The sequence below is a fragment of the Drosophila mojavensis genome, unplaced genomic scaffold, assembly GCF_018153725.1.
Source record: "Drosophila mojavensis isolate 15081-1352.22 unplaced genomic scaffold, ASM1815372v1 contig_36, whole genome shotgun sequence".
NCBI lineage: Eukaryota > Metazoa > Arthropoda > Insecta > Diptera > Drosophilidae > Drosophila > Drosophila mojavensis.
Window position 1 is genome coordinate 21,182,029 of NW_025318858.1, and position 17,502 is coordinate 21,199,530.

At 35.1% G+C, this 17,502-nt stretch overlaps 6 protein-coding genes and 2 long non-coding RNA genes across 10 annotated transcripts; 4 read left to right on the forward strand and 4 right to left on the reverse strand.

Annotated features, from left to right (window-relative positions):
• The first annotated feature begins 3,598 nt into the window (after nt 1–3,598).
• On the forward strand, nt 3,599–4,653 carry LOC6577465 (rab-like protein 3). The gene is made up of 2 exons (XM_002003396.4): nt 3,599–3,826; nt 3,889–4,653. Exons 1-2 carry the CDS (start codon nt 3,766–3,768, stop codon nt 4,572–4,574), a joined length of 747 nt encoding a protein of 248 aa, XP_002003432.2. The 5' UTR covers nt 3,599–3,765; the 3' UTR covers nt 4,575–4,653.
• On the reverse strand, nt 4,623–5,340 carry LOC6577466 (histidine triad nucleotide-binding protein 1). Its single transcript, XM_002003397.4, has 3 exons — nt 5,231–5,340; nt 5,028–5,169; nt 4,623–4,966 (listed from the first exon to the last, which is right to left on the reverse strand). Exons 1-3 carry the CDS (start codon nt 5,269–5,271, stop codon nt 4,697–4,699), a joined length of 453 nt encoding a protein of 150 aa, XP_002003433.1. The 5' UTR covers nt 5,272–5,340; the 3' UTR covers nt 4,623–4,696.
• Nucleotides 5,341–5,613: 273 nt separating this feature from the next.
• Nucleotides 5,614–6,391, forward strand: LOC6577467 (electron transfer flavoprotein regulatory factor 1). The gene is made up of 2 exons (XM_002003398.4): nt 5,614–5,775; nt 5,903–6,391. Exons 1-2 carry the CDS (start codon nt 5,734–5,736, stop codon nt 6,110–6,112), a joined length of 252 nt encoding a protein of 83 aa, XP_002003434.1. The 5' UTR covers nt 5,614–5,733; the 3' UTR covers nt 6,113–6,391.
• Nucleotides 6,392–7,632: 1,241 nt separating this feature from the next.
• LOC6577468 (carbohydrate sulfotransferase 13) lies at nt 7,633–14,058 on the reverse strand. The gene is made up of 3 exons (XM_002003399.4): nt 13,668–14,058; nt 8,456–8,927; nt 7,633–8,391 (listed from the first exon to the last, which is right to left on the reverse strand). Exons 1-3 carry the CDS (start codon nt 13,953–13,955, stop codon nt 8,162–8,164), a joined length of 990 nt encoding a protein of 329 aa, XP_002003435.1. The 5' UTR covers nt 13,956–14,058; the 3' UTR covers nt 7,633–8,161.
• Nucleotides 11,687–13,585, forward strand: LOC116803807. 2 transcript variants are annotated; one of them, XR_004363818.2, is made up of 4 exons: nt 11,687–11,812; nt 12,481–12,635; nt 12,692–12,997; nt 13,077–13,585. It is a non-coding gene; the product is annotated as an uncharacterized LOC116803807 (long non-coding RNA). The 2 variants fall into 2 exon arrangements; XR_004363817.1 differs by lacking the exon at nt 13,077–13,585 and having other exon boundaries at nt 12,692–13,030.
• LOC6577469 lies at nt 14,054–16,253 on the reverse strand. The gene is made up of 3 exons (XM_002003400.4): nt 15,650–16,253; nt 15,314–15,385; nt 14,054–14,470 (listed from the first exon to the last, which is right to left on the reverse strand). The coding sequence occupies exons 1-3, from the start codon at nt 15,956–15,958 to the stop codon at nt 14,054–14,056; spliced, it is 798 nt and encodes a 265-aa protein (XP_002003436.2). The 5' UTR covers nt 15,959–16,253.
• Nucleotides 14,994–15,307, reverse strand: LOC122757302. The gene is made up of 2 exons (XR_006357275.1): nt 15,218–15,307; nt 14,994–15,152 (listed from the first exon to the last, which is right to left on the reverse strand). It is a non-coding gene; the product is annotated as an uncharacterized LOC122757302 (long non-coding RNA).
• A 98-nt stretch (nt 16,254–16,351) lies between the features above and the next one.
• Nucleotides 16,352–17,276, forward strand: LOC6577470 (mitochondrial pyruvate carrier 2). 2 transcript variants are annotated; one of them, XM_044009096.1, is made up of 4 exons: nt 16,352–16,594; nt 16,672–16,712; nt 16,773–17,052; nt 17,131–17,276. In XM_044009096.1, the coding sequence occupies exons 1-3, from the start codon at nt 16,489–16,491 to the stop codon at nt 17,046–17,048; spliced, it is 423 nt and encodes a 140-aa protein (XP_043865031.1). In that variant the 5' UTR covers nt 16,352–16,488; the 3' UTR covers nt 17,049–17,052; nt 17,131–17,276. The 2 variants fall into 2 exon arrangements, with proteins under 2 accessions (XP_043865031.1, XP_002003437.1); XM_002003401.4 differs by having other exon boundaries at nt 17,233–17,276.
• The last annotated feature ends 226 nt before the right edge of the window (nt 17,277–17,502 follow it).

Genomic DNA, 17,502 nt, shown 5'->3' on the forward strand with positions numbered 1-17,502 from the left:
AAACAAAAACAAATAACATCAGCAACATAAAAGCAAATACAACAAAAGTTTAACTTTAAAGCGTGATTTCAATGGAATATATATCATCAGTTAAAACAAATTACTTGACTTATATATCAAACGTTTACTGTAACTCCTCATTTTAATGAATATTCTTTAAATTTAAAAAACAATTGTTGATTTTGCTTTCAGTTGCATTCTGCTTTATGTCGAACTCTTAAGGTTTCTAATACTCTAAAACTTTTCGTATTTGATTTATCATAATTTTGGAAAAGCATATTAGATCATAATGAACATATATATTATATATACATACTAAATAAATGATTATTAATATGGAAAATGAAAAAGAAAAAAAAATACACTGTTAAAACAAGAAATATTAAGAACAATAATAGTTATTACTATTTATATATTATATTCAGGCATATATAAACATATATATATATATATATATATATATATATATATATATATATATACATATATATATATATATGTATATATATACGTGAAATATAAACAATATACATTTATATATATATATATATATGTTATACCAACTCAATGAACTGGCAGAGAATATGAAACAACTAAAACAAAACTCTTAAATATGCTATAAAAATTTGTTTAATTGCGAGCATATTCCAAAAATTGAGAGCTGGCCATAATTATTATTGATTATTTCCATATTGCAAGTAAATTGAACTATTAAATTAGATGTTTTTGTCCTGTAAAAAAAAAAATAATAAATAAATAAACATAAAAATGGTATATATAAAAAATTATAATAATTATTATAAAATAATTATAATGCGTAGCTGGGGATCGACAAAGTCCCGCACACCGTTTGTAGTTATGTTCACCAAGCCGAAAAAATTAAAATGAAAAATACACACACACACAGCAAATACAATACCAAGCAACAAATATTTATGTAATATAATTCATCTAAATTACACAAATAAATAAATAAATTAATGTCTTAAAGACCCCGTAAAACAATTCCCCAATAACTAACAAAATATTGTTCACAAAAACCAACCAAAAAAAAAAAAAAAAAAAGAATACGTACTTTGCTTTTCCAAATAATTGCTGCTAAATTATCAAAACTAAACACAAAATACACAAAACTTACAACAACAACAACAACAAACTATATATATATGAAAAACCAACCAACAAAATACTTGAATATTAAACAAATTATATGAAATTATATAAAATGATGTTGATTATTGATTTAAACTGATGAATGAATAAAAGGCAAATGATATATAAATATATATGTATATGTATATATATATGGTTATACATATAAATACATGTATATGTATATATATATATATATATATATATATATATATATATATATATATATATATATATATATATATATATATATATATATGTTAATGCATGTGTGTATACAAATATGCATACATACATAAACACACACATATATATATATATATATATATGCTTATATATACTATGAATATTATCAGAAGAAATGAAAATTCATTTGCGTTTTCCTTCAGTTTGGTTACAATTCTTTCCACACGCTGTACACAATTTTTTAGAGCAATGTATTTTAACAGACTACATGTACATACACACACCCACACACACATATACACATGCACGCAAACACACACACAGCCACCCATGAACTGACCAAAAAAAAGAGAAGTAAAGCAAAATAAAACGAAAGTTATAAATAAATACATGGATATACTATGATTACCGTTAGGCTCACATCAATTTAGCATATTTGCCGTTAGGCATATCTCAGTCTATAAAACTGTTTAATTTCGAAACGTTTTCAATGCAAACCGCAGCAACAGCAGCAGCGCAGGAGCCATCACTAAAAGCACAAATCAGTAGATGAAAACCAAAAACCAAAAACATAAAAAATATATCAGTAAAATCAAACAGTAATGCAAATATGAAATGAAAAAAAAAAAAGTATATACATGAATAATAGTGCAAGGAAATACCACAAGCTGTAGATGTCCATGTATTTTTATTTTTAGATATTTATGTATGTAATTAATATTCGATAAATCAGGCATAAATGCATTTAACAACCCCATACGAAAACCAGGAGATAAAATCCGAAACCAAATGAATAAGAAAACAACAAAAATACGATATACGTGCATATACATAAATATATACATACATATATATCGAGAGCGCACCTGAATAATTGGCATAATGAATGGAAGCTGGCAGAGAAAGTGCACATACATGCATACATACATAGCAACGCGTGTGTATGTGGTATATAACATATACATACATATTTGAATGAATAAAGAGCAAGCGAGACATATATAAGTATAAACTAGGTATACCAAAATATAGGGCAAATGTTTGATGTTGAATCATAAGTTAAAGGACAAATTGCGAGCGCATAATATGCAAATACATACATATGGAATATAACATAGCATACATGGCATACATATTTACATGCATACATGCGTACATAGGCAAACAATCTGCGACAAATTGCAAATCATTTTATATACATATATACATAAATACATACATACACAATACCAAACAGAATAACAGAATAGTAAACAGAAATGGAAGATTTATACATAATCAGTACGGCACCGCATAGTATGAAGAATAACCATACCACATACATATATATATATATATAAATAGCTATGCATCCTATGTACATGCATATACATACATACACACATAGCATGCATACAAGATTCAACTATTTAACCGTTACCTCGTGTATCGGCTATCGCTGCAGTCGCAAGCAACTGGCGACTCATACTCACCACGACACCACCATTCTCACCACAGTCTCCGCAGTGGGACTCTCCACCACTCCATAATTAAGCTCGTTTCGGAGTTTTGTTGTTTATGATAAACTGTTTATAGCTGTTTTTCAAATTTTAAACAAATTATATTTACTATATGAAAGATAAAACTCAAATAAAAAATGATCAACAAAAAAAAAAAAAAAACAAAACCGTATATAATAGTATAAATTATACTTACATGTATATGTTTTAAAAGCTCTTACCAAAACTTTATTGCAAACTGAATAACTGCAAAACGAAAACGATTAAATTATATTATTGATTAAACTGCATACTACATTATATATACGTATATATATATATGATGCAACTGTATTGCAAGCAACAAGTATATAATTTTATTTCCAAATAAAACAAAATTGAAAAAAACAAAACAAAAGAATTTAAAGCAGATAGCAGATGTATGCGGACGCTACAGCCGCACACCGAAAATAACGGCGTCTGTAGATATATTAAACCACAAACACACTGATGTGAACACACAAATGAAATGACATGAAATGATGAATGTTTATAAAGAATAAACAAATGTTTGAAACTATTAAAACTATCCTTTTAACTCGTTTTATTGCTCCTCCCTCAAAGCGGTCTGCCAATGCATAAATAGAAAAGAATGTGCTGCGCTTTCTGCTCTCATAATGTGACGTCATTCACTTCCTATAATATCCCATGAACAAAAGTTTGCTGCTCAAATTCTATAGATGCTATAAACTGAAGAAATTTGCGGGCTTTCTTTAATCGAAATGTTAAAAATAAATTCGATAACTCCATTGATTGTCAAACCGCCAAAGGAATTGCCATCAATAAATTTTGTATATGATCAAAGTTGGCCAATTACACATTCAATTGGATTACATTTGACAGCGATTAGGCATGAAATATACATATTCACAAGATAATTGAAACAATAATGGCGGATCAAACAGTAAAACACGTATCCACAGCACGCATATTGCTGCTCGGCGAGGCAGGTTCGTAGTTCTTTACCATCTGATGATAGTGAATCAATTGGAACTCTCTTGGCAATTTCCAGGCGTTGGTAAGTCGCGACTAACAGATCTATTGGCCAGAAGCATTGACACGCCCACGCACTCCAGCAGGAGCGTCGGCAGCCTATGGTGGAGTGTGCAAGTGCGCTTACACGAGTATCCAGCCAATAAGGGCATGCCGCCCACACCCGAGTGGACATCGTCCTCATCGCCCAGCTCATCGTCGCACAGTTCCGAGCCGTTTGACTCGTTTAAGGGGTTTCGTGGCCGGGCGGCAAGAGCATGCGAGATGATTCCATATTTTGTGGAATTCTATGATCTAAAGAGCTCCATGCGAATGCCGCGCGAGCATAGGAACCGCCTCTTCCGGAACATCGATGGCATTATATTAGTGTACGATCTGTTAGATATGCGCACACACGACAATCTGCACGACTTGCTGTACCAGCCCTTGCGCCAGATCTGCCGCTATCGGCACAAGCGCCTGCGTCCCATATTGAGGCGTCGCCACGTGCCCATCCTAGTGGTGGGCACCAAATTGGATATGTTGAAATCGCGTCGTCTGCGCCGCTCGGGCGGCATTGCCGACCAATTGAGCACAGATGAGATATTGCTCAACTGCTTGGACACCGACAGCTTTGCGGAGAAATCGCGTAACGAAGCCAAGTTACGCAAATTTCTCAACAATGCCATCGACTTCAAACATTTTTTTCCAGCTAGACATAACTGAATTTACATATGCTATTATTTGTATATTTTGTACATTTAACTTTTGTAGTTTTAATTTGAATAAGCTGTATTTATTTCTCTTCAAATTGTTTTTATTTGGGTTGATTCAAGGCAACGTTGAAATTAGCCGGGTGGCCACTGCATTTGGCGACCGCCCAGGAAGTGCAAATGCAAATGGTAGACAGATTGGGCGCCGTGCTGTCCGTTGTTGATGACCACACGATAGCCCTTCTCCAAGCCCTGTTCCTTGGCCACCTTCCGCCCGACCATCAACAAATGGCCCAAGAGCTCGCCGTCTCCCTCCTCGGCTGTGGAGAGCTGCGCAATCGGCTTGCGTGGTATGACCAAGAAATGGGTCGGCGCTTGGGGTGCAACATCATTGAAGGCCACACACTATAATATAAAGCAATTCAGATAGTGATAACCAATTAGATTAATTGCCCTTTGCACCTACTTTGTCGTCTTCGTAGATAAATTTGCATGGAATTTCCTTGCGTAAAATCTTGCCGAATATGGTGTCTTCGGATGCGGCTGCGCTCTGCGCCTTTTCTACCTCACTTGCCATTCTGGCGCAGGTAGTTGAAATGCTGCGATAACTGTGAGAACTCAAATTAATATAATTGAAAATAATTATGTTTTTACAACTGCGCAGCCTACCGAAAAAGTCCAGCTAAATTCCGGCCGGCCGACTCGAACATTGAAATAGGTGCTGCCAACTGACTTGTTTTTGGCTAACCTTAACTGTCACATGAATCCAAATAATAAGGTTGCTTCGATTATTGAACTATCGTTATGCTGCAACGAGCGACATCATTTATTGCAAAAAAGAATTTCATATGATAAAAGTTGACTTCAAGCTATATTTATATTTCTGAAAAAGATAAGCCCAAAGATGTATTCCAGTTTTTTATAGTGAAAACGTATGAATATAAATTTAGGCAGCAAACTGTAATTATTGATAATTTTTACACGGTGCTGCCAACTTACCTGCACGTATATTCGTGAAAGAGCTATCGATTGTATAACCGTTTCATACACGGTCACACGGGCAGTATTTCGGCATTGGTCATCTGAGCACCGAGTGTAAAGCAACAAAGAATATAAAGGTTTAGTTTATATTTTGCATTTAACAATAAAACAAATACCTTTGATTACTGGTGATGTCACAGCTGCGCTCGAAAGTTATCAGTCTCTATAAGCACGTAAGTCTTAACGCAAACATTTGCCAGCACAAAGCACGTGCAGCTGCACTGCTGCAGCAGCAATTGTGGAGCAAGGGCGCATGTGGAAGGGGCAAACGGTAATAACGTTGCGTAAATTCCATTGCAGTTACAGTACCTGGGCCGTGACTACCCCGGCCTAAATGGGCCGCAAAAGTTTCGTAAACAAGTCCACGATGCTTTCATGAAGAATAAGGATGAGAAGGATCCCAAAAAGATCGTCGCTCTGTTGGCACAGGGACGATACCTCGCCAAAGAGGTGGAAGCGTTATATTCGCTAAAGAAGTATCGAACAATTAAGCAGCGTTATAATGATTAATGCGGGAATGCAAATTGAAGGACTGAAAAAGAGAATATGATATATAAATATGCTTTATTTTTGTTTTTATATTGCTTTTTCAAAAACAAAGCCAAATGTATAACCACAAGCAAAACCACACACACACACACACCTATTGAAAGCAGCATACAAATGCGAAACATTGTTATTTTCGAATGTCTTGTCAATGTTTAACTTTAAGTTATTGTTGAATAAAAGCAACAGTCATTGAATAAGCGAAAGACATACACATACAAATATGTATGTGTAAAAAATTAATAAATGACCTTGATTTCTCGTGGGGGCAGGTTGTTGCTGCTGAACCGCTGGATACCGTTGCCAAATTATTGCCACGGGTTGATCGTGCAGAATGCGTTTGCCTGCGGCGCCTGAACTTTGTTATTGACAAAAACTGCGTATTTAAAATTCAGTTGTATTTCATCTACACATGCCTATGCTGTCTGTCTGCCTGACTATGTGTTGGTGATAAACAACGTTGACGCCAACGCCGACGCTGCGGCGCGCCGTCGCCGTCGAAAACAAATAGCTTATTTTTCAGCGACCGCTGCGGCTGTGCACACTATTAAAAGCTTTTTGCTACACAATCCATACACTTAGGGAAACATTTGCTTTATTTAGAGAAAAGAATACTAAAAATTTGGTTTCAGAAAGTATTCAAAAAGTATATATTACGTTTGTTGCCGTTACAGTACTTGAAAGCTTGTGAGGGCTTGCCTTGCAATCGTAAAAGCTCGTCAACGTCAATAATCATGGAATGTTACTATAAAAAGCCTTTTATCACGTCGTACACGTGCAATACACCTGATAAGAAGGTTCATTGATGCCGCGAAAAATAACGTAAAAGGCGCTCAGCCAGGAAATAGCATATACAAATTAAGTTCCCTTTACATATAACATATTAATGTAGTTATTTAATGTTTACAAATGTCTGATTTGGGACTCAATCGAATGTTAACAACATAACAAAAAGTTATATATATTTATATATAAATTTACATATATATGAAGCTTATAATTTTAGTGAGTAGAGATTTATAAATAAAAATAATACAATTGGAAATTAATTTCATATTAGGCTTGAAAATGTATAGTTTTGGAATTGAGTATCCAGATTGAGCTAGCCAAAAGAGCAGAAATAAGTACACATCATTTCATATACATACATACATATGTACATACATATACATATACATATACATATACATATGTACATATGTATACATATGTAGCTATTTAGAAGTCTCCATTCACTTTATCACAAATTGCCAGCATTTACAATTTTATTTGGTGAGTTTTGTGATCTGGCTACTTATAGTCATTTAAAACTAGCAAATTTAAAAACAAAATACTTGATAAAAACTTAATAAAGTTGCAATCCACACGAAACTGAAAAGATATAATTTTAAAGATTAGATATCGTTTAATCGAGTACCAGGTGTCGGAAGTACAAAGTGAAATTTTTGGGACTTCAACAAGCTCTTGGCAGAAATACCGGGAAATTCACAAAAACAATTACACCGTAATTAAACGATGTCAATTTCTTTTAATATAATATTTGGAATATACTTCATACTAAACTAATATATACCTAATAATGACATATTTATATAGAGAGCAATATGCAAAAACAAATAAATTTCAAGGATAGCTATCGAACACATATTTTGCTTAATATACAAATTTTGCTTAATAATACAAATATTTGTAGAGTTATTTCAGGTTATTTCTAACATAAAACCGCTTTAAAGTATATTACAATTATATGCTAATATTCGCATGTCGCTGAATTAAATGCAAAATAATTACATAACATTTGGAATTAAGTATTTGTTGAGTTTACTACCTAATTCTATGCTAAAATCACAAAGTTTTCCATTGGAAAGCGTCATGGTCACAAGGGTTGATGACATGGATAGTGAGTGACATCATAAGCATGCCGGGTATAAATGACATGAATATTGAAATTCAAATCATTTTGCTACACATTCTCACATAGTTCATATATGTGCATATATATTCAGAGTGATATCAGCCGAATTCAAAGCCCAACACATCATCCAGGCCATAGTCGAAGAGACGAAAGTCCTCCTCATAGATCTCATATAGACGACGTATCGCGCCAATTGGCAGAGGATCAAAGTATTTTCTTAGATTCGCACGCGTGCTGGATGGCTTGTGGCCAGTGGGGAACGTCAGGTTCTTGGCACCAGCCAGATAGAGCGCCAAGGCGGAGTCATCCAACAAAGTGTCGTATTTGCCTACAGGCAGAGATAGATTCATTAGTAATTGCGACAGATTTGTATATTCCAGTTTGTTACTCACCCACTACGTTGTACTTCATGACACAGGGATTACACAGCTTGGCAATAACCTCCCAGTGCTCGTTGTAGTCCGTCTGATTGGTGCGACTCAGCTCCGGCGTCAATAAATACTGCACAAACTCGCCAAACTGAACATCGTTGCCCAGCTCCAGGGACGCATTACTAGCGCCCGGTCGCAGCTCGTGCACAATCTGTCGACCCACTCGCGACTGAAAGTACCTGGCACTGGGCGAACCTCCCTCCAGTTTATTGCGATACGCCGAGAGCAGCCGCTCGAATGGATGTCGCACCAGAATGAAGCGTGTATACTCCTCGCTGAACACCTGCATGCGCATCTTCTCACTGAGGTCAGAGAACTTGGTGAACATGCCCACCGAATGGGCCAGCGCACCAGGTATCATTAACGGATCCGTGCCGTTCTGCCATTTGCCCGTCAAGAGCATCAGCACCCGCTTCCAATTCGTACAGGCCACCTGAGAGCAAGAGAACGAGGCAAATAAAGCATTTTTTCTTGTTTAATCTCAGCTAAATAAACATTCATATGAATGAGGCCACAAACTGAATATATATTTTGTTTTTCTTATAGAACATATTTACAAAAATTTCAAATGTCGGTCAGTGATTCAGAATTTTCTGGGTATATATATTTATTGAAACCTATTTCTATAGAAATTAGAGCCCATTAGGCCCACATATTGTCTTCCGGAATTAATTTTACTTGTACTTTTTTTGATAGATAAAAACTATGCTTATGATAAGAGTGTTATAGATATAGTTTTATTAGGTTCAAGCACAAAATTTTAATTTATTTAATAAAATGGCTTTGCGATTTTGTCGTTGGGTTCAAGGCAAATCAGTTAAAATTAATAATTTGAATGTCAGGAATAAAGTCAAATATTCTCTAGATTTCTATATACACATACTTATAACATATATCCATATATATGTATGATCATTTATGACTACGCCCGTCACATCAAATTTCGCTTAACTACCCAACTGAAGACTTTTTATAGGCCCTTGGAAACCAGTTATATTTCCCTAGTTTTCCCTATACCTGTTACGTTGTGTATGCATGAAATTTATCATAAACCGAAAATGGGCATAATTATATATAAAGTACATATAGATATGATTATAAGACCTTTTTTCTTTTTTAAATTGGAATTTGAGCCGACTGTGCAAAATGACTTCAACTTCAATTATGGAAAGTGAATAAGTAGCGAGCAAAGTGCAAAGGCTTGTGAAATGATAATTATAACGAAAGTTAACAACGTGTGTATACTGACTGAATGAGATTTAGATACGTGAGTTCACATATGTATATCAGTTCAGACTTTCCTCTTAACTGCCAATGGTTATAAATCGTAATTTAGCTAGAGAAAAATGTGGTTTAATTGATGCATGTAAATTTTCTTAATTACGCTGAGAGACGGCCACTTAGCGAATCAACTAACTATAACTACACAACAAAAACAACAACAACAACAACAGGAACATCAACAATTGCAGCAACCAGCTATTTGAACTAAACATATAAACAATCCGCTTAGACAATGTCGGAGGTAATTAAATTCTACAAAAAAAAAAAAAAAAAAAAAAAACCAACAACAATTTCAAATCACAAAAACAAACAAATTTTTCATATACCAACTGAAAACGTTGCAATCGAGTGAAATCAACTACATAATACTCGTTTTTTTTTTTGTTTTTTTGTGGAATAATATTTATATCGATATTTTAAAAACTATCTAGGATGTAGGTCTCAGTTTTTATATATGAATAATAATATATATGAATAATAATAATAATAATAGTTTTATAGTTAGACCACTCTCGGATGGACGTTTCGTTACCAATCTCAAAAGAATTAGAATGAATATCAAGTCTCAAGGCTTTATCAATACCAGTTAATATATATCAGAAAACAGTCGAACACTTTACACATAACCAATTGTAAGTTTCACTATCATCAGAACGAGTATATCGAGGAGCCACAGTGATGCGCAGCATACGAAGTCTAGGTCAATGTCAAATTGTCAGTTAAGAGTGAAAAACCCATCAATCATTGATTGTTAAACAAATCACTGTATAAACATTTCAGATTCAAATTGCAAACAATTGACAGCGCACCACTGTGCGTGCCGCAAATGACAGCAGCTAAATTGCGGTTGAGGTTCAGGTTCAGCATTTTTCATATGCAATGTAATAAAATGTAAAAAAAAAAATGTAATAAAAAAAATATTTGCAATCCGTTAGCGATCAAAATATATAATTTTACACAATTTTTTGGGTTATAAAACTGGAATTAAGCACAACACGCGATGGTCGAATGAAAACCATGAAGCCAGATGGATTTAAGAGCAAATCTTAACGGCTGGAACGAGACCAACCAAGCGTTATAACTAAAAGTGCTATATATTGTATTTAGCTTCAAAATCTGCCTAATTCTCAGTCTATTGATAACTGATAACAGCTGATAAAAGAAATTGTGCGGGAGCGTGCCAGCGAGCACGAGCTACGCCCACTTTTGCAGTCGATGTGATTATCAATGCAATATGGCGCCATTATCTGTATAATCTGAAGCCTTTTCCAATACTTATATAGTTACTAACTCACGCAAATGCTAAATAGCAATCAACTAATTAGCGTCCGACTTGTCAGTCAGACTATCTTCTTAATTTATGATTATGATAACTTTATAAAATCATAAACTAATTATCATAAACTAAACTACATTATTATATTATTTAAACATTATTATTAAAAAAAAAAATAATAATAATAATAAATAAACAAACAAAAAAACACTTAAAATAAACGAAAATGTTTTAAAACTGTAAAGACCTTACATATTTTCGATTGGTTCCAGATCTTCGAGATCTACATAAATCACCATTTACTTTAAAGACATGAAACCTATTTCAAATATTGATATTTAATTTATATAGGCGAAAAATAAGGAAAGTTTAAGTACACAAATATCAAATATCAAGTTTCTGGCTAATACAATTGCTGTAATCAAAACATTCTACAAAAATACGGCTCAATCTCTTCCTCTTACATTTAACAGGCATTTGCAGGCTGCTAATACAGCCAATTAGTATAACATTTAGGTATGTTTATTTATAGTCCATAAAATTTATAATATAAACAAAATGGGTTACAGTGTTGTGGCTCATAAGTGGCGCCACTACCGAATTGCATACGTCATGGCCGGCATTACTCAACTGTTGACAGGCAAACGCAATCTGAGTGCTATTCCACAGCAAAATAAAGCTCATTATGTTGTGGGAAGGTTCAAAGTGCGGTGGACACATGAAACAACGTCGCTATTTATATGCCACACCTTGAACAGGTGAGCAATTCAATATTTGGCTGCCTAATCTAATCAAATAGTTCGACTAATACTATAGAATAAGTTTTGATAGCAGCGATGGGGTAGAGGAAGTGTAGTTTTTTTTTTTGTTTTTTTTTAGAATTCCAGATTCTTTAAATTTTCATTAATTGAATTAAATCAGGCGAGATTCCGCTGCTTATCGAACGCGCTATTTGACTTGAAATTTAATTAATAAGGCAAATAAAAGGCAAATCATTTGATAATCCGCAACGAACGTCAGTAAACTGTCGCCAATAAGCAATGAAATTTCCTTCTTAACTAAGTTTGATAATCTGCAAGCCAGTCAACTAGCCTAAGACCTCTCATATGAGGCACGTGTGTGGAGATAGAATATTATATAGAAGTTGTCCCTGCTGGTTTTGAAACTCAACATTAAATTTTAAGCTATAGCTCAAATTGTAGCCTAGACTGAGCCGCAATAACTTTAAGAGGTAAACTCGACACTAAAAAAAAAACTCGAAATAAGCTTAAGCTGAAGCTCAAGATTAGATGAGTTTTGTTGTAATTTCTATACCGCATATACATATATAGAAATATGTACATAACACTTTAAAGCCTCAAAGAGGGCGCCTTATATAATACTCTGCGAATTTCATAGAACTATAAGTATATCAATATATTTCCAGAAAACTTGATAAGCTATCCCATAAGACGTAAATGGATTTCTTGCACAAGTTTTTGGAATTCCAATAGAGTGATTGTTCATATATACATGTATATTTTCCTATTTATAAATTACTGTGCCATATATGTAGACCCACTGTCAAGCAATATTTACAAGGTATAGAATGAATATTTATAATAAAATTTTTAATACTATATAATTTATAATTGCAGAGGTTTATAGAAGGTTATCTAGCGAAATCGGCCTCTAGCGATCGACATAGGAGTTGAATTGTCTGTCAAAGATTAATAAAATTGTTTTCTGATAAGCCCCAACAAACACTTGAATTAATACCAGCAATCAGGTTGTGCCACTTGTGGTCTAGTTGTCTAGTCGAACTAGTCGGGTGAAAGCGCAACAAGCATCTATTGAAATCGATTACCAACATGCCACATACCATGTTGCAAGAATATTATCTTAGAGGCCGGTCTACTTTGTTGCTATGGCGTTGCCTCTGGCGAAGCATCAAATGTCAGCAGGTTCATAAAAGAGAAAACGTGGAGTAACAGAAATCAAAAACAAGTTTTCTTTTTATTTTGTTTTTTTTTTTTTGTATAGACGAGGGGCATTTGACAAAGGGTCGTTTAAACACGCAACGCGCCGAATAGCCGCAAGCGGAAGGGAGCTCAACCGCACATGGCGAAACGGACAGTTCGTACAGAACAGCAACAAAATAAACAAAATTATACGAATTGCGAGGTGTTTGACTAGCTAAATACTCTGTAACTAGCAGGTATATGGTGTCAGCAGCCAAATCTACAATTCAATTAATTTAAGTGCCGACAGTCCGACAGTTAAGGTAAAACTGGTATATAAAAAGTAAAATATTCTTAAATAGTGTTTACTATAAATGATATGACTCTAGCTGATACAAATAAATATATTAGAAAGGTCCAAAGCCACGAAAGAGACAGCATCCTCAACTACCCATAGAAAAATTCACAGCAAATGAAATTAGACTATTTTATACATTCACACACAACTGTGCTACCTCTTTACCTCGGCTTTGCACAGGGTATATACATATATATAAAATTCTGCAAAATGTGCTTAAAAAGCAAAAACAACTATATACTTAAAACTAACGTTGCGAAATAATTAAAAAACAAAAAAAAATAAGAGAAAATTGAGTAACTTTGTGGCGGGTACCTTTGGCACGTAGCAGTAGAGCAGTTTATGCTCCTTATCCACAATCATGTGATCCATTTGCAGGTCTGTAAGATCATCCACTGTCTGTGTGTCGGCATCACGCAGTAGATCACATTGTCTCTGCAAATACTCCTGACGCTGTATGTTGATCGTCTGAGTGAGCTCCAGACTCTGTTTGGTGATCTTGACATTGTTGTTGTTGCCATCCCCGAATGCGGGCGCTGCCCAGAGTTGCGCAAATGTGTAAATCAGCAAAATGCCAAATAGTTGTAGTGCATTATGTGCCATTATCTCGAATGGCTGTGATTTTAACAAGATTCAAGCTGCTTTTCATTGGAGGATGATTTTGTAAATTTGCACTCTTAGTTGTATATATGTTTGTGTTCTTAGCTCTGCCGCTTGCGGCCGAAATACTTGACGCGATGCACAAACTTCAGCTTGGCCCCGTTCTCAATGCCCAGTGCCGTTAGGGTCGCGCGCCCGTTGTCAACGTTGTCATCGATCGGCTGATTGGTATCCACGTTAAACAGTGCAAAGCAGCGCCATAAAAAACGCCAAGAGACAAACGCGCGGTGTTCGTGCCCGTTGCGCAGCGCCGAATTAACTAACTCGCCGCTGGAGCGAGGCAAAACTTTAGCTCCAGCAGATCCCACAACCTGTTGTCGGCTTCCGTCGTCGGCACGGCCGGCGTCGTCTTCGTCTGCCACCCGACGTCGCTCACGTTGTCTTCGTTTCAGCTGAGCGCACGAGATTGTGGCGATTGCCTTTTTCAATTGGGCAACAGTCGGAGAGCGCTGATGGAGCTAAAATGCATAAAGAATGCGGAGAAAGAGAGAGAGAGAGAAGGATAGAGTGAGAAACAGCAAATAGCAGCAACATATAGCATTTTAGAGTATGTGGAGTGTGGTTAGAGTACAGGAAATCTAAGAGCTCTATTTGAAAACAATTAGAAAACTAGCTTTTATAGCATAACGAGATCAAAGCAGGTAATTTAAAAGAACTTTCCATTTATTAATTTATTACTGACTTGGCTTAACAAAAATATAAATTCATTAATTAATAAATAATACATATATTTCTAGAAAATAAAAAGTATATTATTAAGCAAAACAAATATCTAAAATAAATACACCTTTAAGCGTTCATAATACACAACTGCAAAAGAGTAAACAAAGGAATATTCATCCGAAATTTGTTGTTTTTTAAGTCATATACTGAAAAATATATTTTCAAAATTCATATACATATGTAACTCAATTAAGCTAATTGCATATTGTATTTCAAATACCTTTAGTAATAGAAGAGATAATAAAAGATTACGATATATACATTTTTTGATCATTTAATTGAATTCAAAATTACAAGCTTGAGGTATACTAGTGCATGCCATGATGATCTGCTCTAAATAATCTATTGATGGCTGCCCTTTGTTAATATAATTCTGTGTAAACAGACAGCGAAAATTTCCCCAGTTTCTAGATAGAACTTTGAACGACATAGAAATTAATCAAATTGATTGATACGCACCACACAAGCACACACATATACACCTTATACATATGTAAATAATGAATTGAATGGCAAATGAGTGCAAACAGCTGCGAGTTTAACAGAAAAGTCGATTTCGTTTTGAACCAACAACTCACCATGATCTTGAGTGTGCTAAGGCCGTCGCGCTGCACGTAGATGGTTGTGGCACGGTTTTCTGCCTGAGCAATCTGAAATTATGAAATATATACGTATTGCAGTTAACGGCAACACTTAACGGCATCAGCTGCCATAACATTTATGATTCTGGCCATCAATTAGCAACTGCTGCCGGGAGTAGGTCAACCCACTACGAAAGTGACGAAGCATGCTAATTGAGTTGCTATTCAGGCGCAGAACGGTGGCGCTAACAAGTACGCAAATAATGTGACGTCAGGTGTGTAGGTTGCTTTAGGAAAATGCTAATGTGCATCGTTCGAAGGCGATTCACATACCAGACCCAAAAGTTCAGTCGGCGTTGCATCGTAGGGCACGTCCGCCAGTTCCTCGAACTCTGACAGAATCTGTTGCAGCTCGTGTGAGCTTGCTGTAAGCATTGCATTATGCTCAGCGCGCTCAAAGTCGTTTTGTAATCGAGATTTAGTGGACGTTGATTTCCGAAGCCTTCTTTGACTTTTTGTGGGCTGTTGCATTCCCGCCAAGTTTCGTGCCTCTCTTATTGCTTTCTTGCGTAAATTAATTGGCATTCGTTTTAGTCTCCTTGGATTTAACAACATTTTACTTCTTTCCCGATTTGAATCCATTTTATGAATGAAAAGAACGTCTTTCTCGGCCCTTGATATGGTTTGTGTATTAATTGTAATTATTGTTGTATTCTCAAAATATATTTAATCAATTAATTCCAAACTTTGCTTTAAATTTGTAATTTAACCATTCACACGCTGCGTACACAAACAGCTGTTTCGAATTCAGTGTGACCATAGAACCTAACACCTATTAACCCTCTACGCAATTTGCTTAGCAGCGCGCAATTTGGCGTTTTTCTGATCTCATTTCAGCGTTTTAAATTTGTTTTCGAATCTAATTTTCTAGGACGTTTCATTTGGAAACCTGTATATATATATTTATTTTTTTTTAAACAGAACAAACTATCCGTTTTGAAAGTGTCAACTAGTAACCTATGTATAAGTGTTCTATTATATACATTACTTAATAGGGGTTATGGCTTTGTGTTAAGCAGATCGGATGTTTCTTTTTATCAAAATTCAAAATTAATAAGTTACTCAAGTGTGAATTTCAAATATCAAATAATTCCATATATATCAACATCGCCATGTCAAAAGGAAAAGGCCCCCTTTCAAAACTGTATAATGTCATCATAAATTCTGTTGATGTAGTTGTACCGCAGTCCATGCGACCGTTCTGGGAATCCCCGGCAGGTGCGTAATCCCACTAACCAGAGTTAGTTACATTGAATACAATCGAGCTATTTCTCTAAATATCTCTTACCGATTAGGTCCAAAAACTGTTTTCTTCTGGGGCCCCCTTGGCAAATGGGTAAGTGAAGATTAAACAAAACTGTGTTTAAGTGTGGCTAGGATATTTGTATCCTTTCAGGGGTTGGTACTTGCTGGCATTGGAGATCTTGTGAAACGGCCACCCCAAAATGTGTCGCTCAATCAGTCGGGAGTGCTGGCCACAACTGGATTAATTTGGTCCCGATATTCACTTGTTATCATACCCAAAAATTACAGCTTGTTGGCTGTTAATTTGGTTGTATTTTTGACCCAAGGCTTTTTAATCGCCAAGCATTTGAAATGGAGGAGCGAAAATTCGAAACAAGTTGTTTATCAACATCCACGTTCTATTCTTCGCTTTCATGACAGCTCATAACAAGGTTATTTTAATTCTTTTATAATACTCGATAACATTTCATACATTAATAAATAACAAATGCGCCATTCAATAAATTAAGGTCCAAGCATCTGGACTTTTTGGGCATGGCGCAAGAAAATATTGATTTAAAAAACCCAAATAGCTGTAAAAACTGTAGCTGATTCCTATTCATTCATTACAGAATTATTAACTATACGAAACAGTTCGGAGACCATTTTCAAAATTTAAAAAAAAGAAATATATACACATATATACATACTCGTATATACAAGTCGGTGCGGGAAATCTCTCAATTCTACACCATGGACTGATCAATTCAACTGAGCGCATTGTACCTCGGAAGATACGCCTATTGTGGAAGTCACCTGCAGGTGAGCTACGAAAATCGTACAAAAAACTTGATTTTTATATTTATTATTTGCTAGGACAAAGACGGCTTTCTTTTGTGGTT

What these genes read in the sequence shown, in the direction of transcription:
- LOC6577470 (XM_044009096.1), top strand. Translation starts at nt 16,489, where the DNA reads ATGTCAAAAGGAAAAGGCCCCCTTTCAAAACTGTATAATGTCATCATA. An exon ending in GTTCTGGGAATCCCCGGCAG is followed by an intron (nt 16,595 to 16,671) that starts GTGCGTAATCCC and finishes CTTACCGATTAG; the next exon opens with GTCCAAAAACTGTTTTCTTC. An exon ending in GGGGCCCCCTTGGCAAATGG is followed by an intron (nt 16,713 to 16,772) that starts GTAAGTGAAGAT and finishes GTATCCTTTCAG; the next exon opens with GGGTTGGTACTTGCTGGCAT.
- LOC6577468 (XM_002003399.4), bottom strand. Translation starts at nt 13,955, where the DNA reads ATGGCACATAATGCACTACAACTATTTGGCATTTTGCTGATTTACACA. An exon ending in TCTACTGCTACGTGCCAAAG is followed by an intron (nt 8,928 to 13,667) that starts GTACCCGCCACA and finishes TCTTGCTCTCAG; the next exon opens with GTGGCCTGTACGAATTGGAA. An exon ending in CATGAAGTACAACGTAGTGG is followed by an intron (nt 8,392 to 8,455) that starts GTGAGTAACAAA and finishes CTCTGCCTGTAG; the next exon opens with GCAAATACGACACTTTGTTG.
- LOC6577466 (XM_002003397.4), bottom strand. Translation starts at nt 5,271, where the DNA reads ATGTTCGAGTCGGCCGGCCGGAATTTAGCTGGACTTTTTCG. An exon ending in AATTTAGCTGGACTTTTTCG is followed by an intron (nt 5,170 to 5,230) that starts GTAGGCTGCGCA and finishes GAGTTCTCACAG; the next exon opens with TTATCGCAGCATTTCAACTA. An exon ending in TTATCTACGAAGACGACAAA is followed by an intron (nt 4,967 to 5,027) that starts GTAGGTGCAAAG and finishes TTTATATTATAG; the next exon opens with TGTGTGGCCTTCAATGATGT.
- LOC6577469 (XM_002003400.4), bottom strand. Translation starts at nt 15,958, where the DNA reads ATGGATTCAAATCGGGAAAGAAGTAAAATGTTGTTAAATCCAAGGAGA. An exon ending in CGACTGAACTTTTGGGTCTG is followed by an intron (nt 15,386 to 15,649) that starts GTATGTGAATCG and finishes TCATAATTTCAG; the next exon opens with ATTGCTCAGGCAGAAAACCG. An exon ending in TTAGCACACTCAAGATCATG is followed by an intron (nt 14,471 to 15,313) that starts GTGAGTTGTTGG and finishes TATGCATTTTAG; the next exon opens with CTCCATCAGCGCTCTCCGAC.
- LOC6577467 (XM_002003398.4), top strand. Translation starts at nt 5,734, where the DNA reads ATGTCACAGCTGCGCTCGAAAGTTATCAGTCTCTATAAGCAC. An exon ending in TTATCAGTCTCTATAAGCAC is followed by an intron (nt 5,776 to 5,902) that starts GTAAGTCTTAAC and finishes ATTCCATTGCAG; the next exon opens with TTACAGTACCTGGGCCGTGA.
- LOC6577465 (XM_002003396.4), top strand. Translation starts at nt 3,766, where the DNA reads ATGGCGGATCAAACAGTAAAACACGTATCCACAGCACGCATATTGCTG. An exon ending in ATTGCTGCTCGGCGAGGCAG is followed by an intron (nt 3,827 to 3,888) that starts GTTCGTAGTTCT and finishes GGCAATTTCCAG; the next exon opens with GCGTTGGTAAGTCGCGACTA.